General features: G+C 43.5%; 1 protein-coding gene across 1 annotated transcript; it reads right to left on the bottom strand.

Annotated features, from left to right (window-relative positions):
* Positions 1–2457: 2457 nt before the first annotated feature.
* LOC307077941 (uncharacterized protein) lies at positions 2458–3981 on the bottom strand. The gene has a single exon (XM_079739460.1). The coding sequence runs from the start codon at positions 3954–3956 to the stop codon at positions 2898–2900; it is 1059 nt and encodes a 352-aa protein (XP_079595586.1). The 5' UTR covers positions 3957–3981; the 3' UTR covers positions 2458–2897.
* Positions 3982–7059: the final 3078 nt, after the last annotated feature.

Genomic DNA, 7059 nt, shown 5'->3' with positions numbered 1-7059 from the left:
GAATACATTTTGTGTTGATCTATTCGTCGGCTGTTGGCTGGTGTATGAGGGGTTAAATGGAAGCTATGTCAGAACTAGACACCACCGATCGTTCTGTTCCGTTATTTATCTGGTGTTTGACCCAAAACACACACCCACGTTCACATCCAGCGTATCTTGATTATACATATATATAACACATCTCCATTTCCTAAATCAAACTTGACACCTTGTGTAACCGCAGTAGCAGTCTCTGACACATCATTGACTAGCCGTAAGATGACCGGTTAGTCTCAAAGTTAAGCAGAACATGCTCGTTTTAGGTGAGTTTCCATCATGGCTGTAAAAGCAACGCAAAGTACACTAAAATATAACAAGACTTTACTATTTACTTTATTTACTATTGTCATTTATATAGAGATAAAGCTTTCTGTTATCATTTCGTGTGTGTGTGTGTGTGTGTGTGTGTGAGAGAGAGAGAGAGAGAGAGAGAGAGAGAGAGAGAGAGAGAGAGAGAGAGAGAGAGAGAGAGAGAGAGAGAGAGAGAGAGAGAGAGAGAGAGAGAGAGAGAGAGAGAGAGAGAGAGCACAGGGAAGCAAAGCAACAGAAGAAGCAGCAGGTTGAGGCCAAGGGTATTTCCGGATCGAAAGAGACTGACCATCTTTGCTAGCGAACATTCAAACACATGCTTCTTTATCAACAAACTAATCATAGAACGCCCGCCTCTTGGTTGGTACTCTCTTGCCTTTCTCTTGCCTCTCTTTGCGTTCGAACATGTTCACACCTGTGGCGGTGTGCCATCGCGTCCTGACTCAGGAAATGGAGGGAGGTGGTGGTTAGACGTTCTTGCTGTTTTTTTTTGTTTTTTTAAATCTTAGGCTATGTATGGTAACGGTGCCACTGAACTGTCATTTTTGGAAGCAAACAGCGATTAAATCCAAATATTGTCTTGAGTTATCAGTTGGTAGGTTGGTAGAAATCTAACTGTGTGGTTTTGTCGCCTATGGGCTTGGGAGTGCCACCTTGTACACGGTAAACCTCCGGGATAGCTGTACCCACATGTTTGGAGTGACCCAATCGGTTTGCTTTGAGACCATAAACCTCCAGGGAGTCCCTTTCCCCATGTCTCCTAACCGTGCTAAACATATCAACATCATTGTTTTCTGAGGCGCTTTAGGCCAAAGAGACAGGATTCTAGACAAGCATCAAAATATTAATACAGATTTAATATAATGCTATTATTGAGGAAGCCGTGCCATCTTAATGTAAATGGTAAGCAGAATAAAAACGAGGTAATAAACCATCAAGCTGTTAATGCTACCTAAATAGGTACAATTACAGGTTACACTTTACGATAAAGGTACATTAATGATCCATTAGCATTAGTTTAGGTTTAGTATTAGGGTTAGTGGGCTAGTGTTTAGGTTAGGTTAACCCTATCCCAATTCCCTTAGGTCATGGATGTCGCATGTGACCTAGGTGGAGGAAGGGGGGCAGGAGGAGACGATGTAATTTTTTTTCACCTCTTTTACATACAATATATTCAGGCCTTCATTGTTATTTTTCTTCTCATCTTCAAACCTTTGTCTTTTTTCCTCCCCTTTGTTTGTTGTTCATCGCCACAGTGCCTGCTCGAGTTTGTCCAGTTAGGTGATGTTATAGCGCCTATGTCTGGTTACATTCGGAACTGAACACTGACCTACCGATAGGTCGAGCTTGGGAAATGCAGTCACACAACCTTTTGTTGTATGACTTGTTTCGTAGGTCTCTGTTAACTTAATGTAACCTAATCTATCCTAAAAAATACCTAAAATGTTAATAATAAATAGGCGATACGGTAATAAAACAAGTTTACTGTGGACTATTAGTGCTACGATGCTGACCGTAACGTCTAATTGAAAAGAGGATGCGAATGAATACCAATTTCCAATTTGAATATTTTGAAAATTGACTAAATAGTTGGACATATTTAAATATTTATTTCCCCCTAAAATACTAAACAAACTCGGAAACTTGCGTAACTTGCGTCGGCTGGTGTGTTTTGACACCCCCACAAACATCTGAATGAATTATTCCATAAACAAGAGAACGACGCTACCCGTGTTAACTTGTGCGATTAAATATATTTACACTAATAATTAATCCAACTGTGAATTGATTTTAACCCGAAGGAATATTTCCAAGCCTGCAATGATAAAAGGTCAACATGTCAGATGACAAAAAAAAATAAATAGTAAAACGTGCATATTTACACGGGGAAACCCGTGATTTGGACCCGGGGAAATCCCACCAACCAAGACTCCGTGTGCTGGTTGTATGTGCGGCTTTTCCAAAAAAACGTAGGTGCGCAACGTTTTCAAAGACAAGTCCAAGAGTTCAAGCTCATGTGATATATATTTAAAAAGTTTAATATCATCTGTTGTGATTTATATGATCTATTTCTCTAAAATATGTGCGAGCAGTAGGCCCTATTAAAGATTACTGCTTTGCGTATAGTCCACAGCATAATATTTGTATCAAATGATTCAACATTTCAACATTTAAAAATACAAAAACACACACAAAGCAGTGCTTTTGATAAACATGATGACTTGATCAAAAGGAACAAATTCCTAATTTTTTTTTATTTGAACGCATTAGCAAAGAAAAATGGAAAAGGTCTGAGGCACTGTAAGATCTGACTAACAAGCCACAAACAAAACCACACATTTCATGTAAATGCATGCCATTTATCAGCAGGCTACTTTACAGCTATGACTCCCCCACGCCTAATACCTGCACACTTAAAAGAGTCAAAAAATGAAGCATCAAACTTTTGTTTCCAGGTTCAGATGAGCGCTCTGCTCAGCATCCAGGAGCATTAATCCCGAGGTGAGCAGAAGTTTCTGGGGCCAGCAGCTACTTCCCTCCCCCCCCCCCTACTCCAGGGCCATGTAGAGGGGCAGATGGGGGTACAGGCCCGGGTGGGAGAGGTACCCCGACCCCCAGGGAACCATGGGCTGGGTCTGCCAGGCCGGGTGATGCAGGGGGGGCATCAGCCAGCTCTCTGGGTGCATCAAGGAGCCGGAGGTGGGGGGGGAGGAGAAGGCAGGGAGCAGGGTGCTGGCGGGGACGTGGTGCGTGGACGGCGGCGGCGCATCGGACCTCTTGTCCCCCGTCTGTCCGGCGGGGCCCCCAGGCTCGCCTTTCCCCGGGGAGGGGGTGCAGGCGAAGGGGAGGAACGGCAACAGCTCCTTCTTGAAGCCGCCCTGGGACTTGGGTGTCTCCCCAGGCTCCTGCGCCGGGGCCCCGTCCGCCGAGAGGGGCGGCCAGCCGGGGCCCAGAGGGCAGCCCGCCATCTCGTGCTGGCCCCTCCCCAGCACGAAGGTGTCCCTTCCCCCGGGGCCCCACCTCCCGCCCGCCTGCAAGAGGGTGGACACCGGGTACAGGAAGGGGGCCGGTGGCCGGGGTGGCAGGCACATGCCAGCGGGGACGGAGCCGGCGGCTGCGTGGGGAGCCCTGCCCCCTAGGCTAAGGCCGTACTGCAGGGCCAGCACCTCGGCCCTCAGGTGGGCGTTCTCGTCGCTCAGGGACAGCAGCTCCCCCTCCATCATCAGGTCGTTGAGCCGCCGCTTCTCCCTGGAGCGGCGCGCCGCCTCGTTGTTCTTCTGCCGCTTGTCCCAATAGCCGGTGTCCTTCTTCTCGGCCGGCGTCATCTCCCGCTTGCGGCGGAGCGTGGCGGCGCCGGGGTGGCGCGGGCAGGAGCGCAGCGGGACCCGGAGGAGATGCGAGGCCAGGGCGGAAGGCCGGTGCGCGGGGTAGAGGAGCCGCAGCGCGGGGCTCACGCCGTCCTCCTCCCCGCCGCTGCTCTCCACGGAGGAGGTGGAGGAGGGAGGGTAGGAGGAGGAGGCGGAGGAGGAGGGAGGGTAGGAGGAGGTGGAGGAGGGGTGAGAGGAGGAGGGAGGGCAGGAGCTGGCCCCGGGGCCCGAGCTGGACATGGTGTCTGGAGGGCGACGACAACGGCGGCCAACTGGAGAGTGATGCCGTCGGGTCTCTGCTTCTCAGTAGCAGCCTTTCTTTGGTAGGCGTTGATAGTTGAAAAAAAGCAGAACCACAAACGTTTCATGAAATGTGGAAGGGTAAAAGTTTGAAATTACAGGGAAATTATAACTTTTGGAATTTAACTCAATTATATTTCTCGTTCAACTTTTACTTTCAGGTCTAACTAATAACTTTAATACTTTGTAAAATATTGTTTTTACTATTATTCTGACAATTGGTACTAATTTGTCAATCTAAGTTCCACTATTTTCCTGTACGACTTTTAATCGTACAGGAAAATAGTGGCATTATGGCTTTGGTTTTAGGGTAACGCTGGAAAATAATTATGTCTTTGCAATCATAATTGTATTAACTGCATAAGGCTAGATAAAGTGAACTCTTGAGTTTAGCTACAATTTTGGAAAGTGCAGGAGCTTATTTTTTAAAATTATATCTGCAATTATATCTGTTGTAAGACATCCTCAAACCTTACCTTCTAATCTACCTTTTCTAAGCTAAAATTGCGAAAAAAACTAAAAACTTGGAACATTGCAACATTTCATGACAATCAAAACGAAACTTATTACTTTCCGATTAATTTTCTATATATTAAAAGTAATATATGCATTGATATATTTAAAAAAAAAAAAGAATCATATTTGCTTCAATTATTATATGCACATACCTGTTCTTAATAGAGAGCCTTGAGCCTGTCTTTGAACGATTAGCTATTTATTTATAAAAGAACATGACGCGGTCTTGTAGCGCGGTTTTCAGGGCTTTTTTTTTATTCGAATTGAACCAATGGGGTTGAATGATTTGTCTTCTTCGTCCCCTATAGTATTGGGATCCTAAAGCGGAAATCTAATTCATGAACGTGGTCACGACCTAACCAACAGGTAATTCAGAAGTGACTCAACTGTCCTACTTTCTTTCTAACGCTATTTTGTTTTCGGTTCAGTGCACGACCCCAAGAAAGATATTCGCATATATATTCGTATTGAAGGCACTATTAGAGGAGGCGAATAAAACAAATTATGTAAGCAATTTGGTTGATTATGTAAGCAATATATGGTTATTAAGTAACCACCATAGACAAGAAATTGCCTAATGCATTTAATTGTCTGTTATCTTTCACATTTCTGTGACGGATTTATTAGTAATACATAAATTGAATCTCTTGATGACAAGAGAATTTTTTTTTTTATTATGAATGAATTCAAAATATGTATTATCACACATTGTAACATTATATTCTCTGACTGAGGCATTATGGGTTTGGTTTTAGCGTAATCTTTTTGCCTAATGAGAATCGTGATAGATGTTACAGCCACCATTTTGTTCATTGTGTTAAACGCCACATCCTCTCTACACCACAATAAGGCTACCCTATGTGTTTTATTTCCATGCATGCATCGTGGTGAATCAATGCTGTTTGTCAGTTGGTTGTACAACTTCTAAACTCAGCGCAACTGAACCATCCCCAGGTAAAGTACCCGAAGGGACTCAAACAGAAGTACCCTAACGTATCCAGAAGAAGGCAACAAGATGCTGCACAAACTTCCTAGGGCATCTGCAAATGCTTTCCCTTTCACCCACTATAACGATAGTACTTCAATAAAACAGGGGCTACCCCAATTTTTCTGTGTTTTTTAAAGTTAATGCCCCACTTTGAGATTGCATCCCTGCCAATCACTAAACAAACGATTCACACTTGATTTAGCAGTAAATAGTTGTCCTTATCACACACACACACACACACACACACACACACACACAGGCACACACACACAACCATACATAACCAGCCCAGATTTGCTTTAAATTAGGCTTTGATCTGAAGTAATAAGAGAACTCCTCTGCAAGCTTACAACAGACTTAAATACACTTTTCACACATCAAACCCTGACACAGTGAAAGATTGTGTTGTGGTGTGTGCCTAGTTGGTAACCATTGTTCAGGAAGTCCAACACAAGCTGTACCGTGCGCCGTCAAATCTAATGGGCCCTTTCAGGGGTCAGGATGGGCAGTACATGCGTGGGACGCTGTGATGTCCTCACATTGGTGTGAAAACTGCTTCTGGTGTTCCTCATGCACACGTACACACAGCAACTCCTCACACTCAGAGAGAGAGACAGAAGTGTGACGAGAGGTTACCAAAGATCCTGTGAGATACCAACCATGAGAAAGCGGCATTGTGTGTGTGTGTGTGTGTGTGTGTGTGTGTGTGTGTGTGTGTGTGTTTGGCTCAAAAAAGAACAGAAGAATGAAATGATACATATTAAGTTTTATCTTTTCATTCTTGTGTTCTTTGAGCACGCAGCTCCCCGAAAGGTTTCAGTTCTCGTTGAAGAGTGTGTTGTCATGGACAAGTCAATTCAAGTCAAGTCACTATTCAATAATCACACTTTTATTCACTTTGGGGTCGTAGTTGGAATCCCATTAATAACACATCATATAGAATACAGCTATTAAAATGTCAAGCAACGAATTATCAAATCAGCTGTTTTTAATGTCATACATCTGTTTCAATAGAACAGATGTATGACATTAAACATTAAATCGGTCAATACAATTTCTGCAGAATATGTAGGTTTTCTTGTAGAACTTTTGTGTTGTGTGCTCATGTTTTGTTATAAACTATGTGCCAATGATACCACAATGGTCTGAATCCTCAATGGCCTCCTAGATAAATACACTGCGCTTTTATAACAAAATAAGAAACATATTTAGAAATGACATGCATAATGACTTCCTTAAGCTCAAAACAAATAAACATTGTATTTGTATCACACTTTGAAGTTGTTGCTTTGCTTTCCCGTGAGTTGACTTGTTTGGGTCTTATGGTTAGCTTATGTTGACTCATACAGAAACACGGTGAATAATATTAAGAACTTGTTTTCACTCCGCAACACAGACGTATGCCGTATGGTTCAACAGTGCAGCTGAATTGAATGAAGAAACTAATTCACGTAATTAAAAAATGGTCAGAGCAGATGTATCCCCCAGACAGGGATAAAAAGTAAAACGGCATAGTATAAACTAAGTATAAACATGGGT

The sequence above is a fragment of the Pollachius pollachius genome (genome assembly GCF_949987615.1).
Source record: "Pollachius pollachius genome assembly, chromosome: 7".
In the NCBI taxonomy this organism is placed as follows: Eukaryota; Metazoa; Chordata; class Actinopteri; order Gadiformes; family Gadidae; genus Pollachius; species Pollachius pollachius.
Note: the sequence above shows the minus strand (reverse complement) of the source record. Positions and strands in the feature narration are given on the sequence as shown.

Excerpts from the sequence above, each read along its gene's own strand:
- LOC307077941 (XM_079739460.1), bottom strand. The coding sequence starts at position 3,956 with ATGTCCAGCTCGGGCCCCGGGGCCAGCTCCTGCCCTCCCTCCTCCTCT.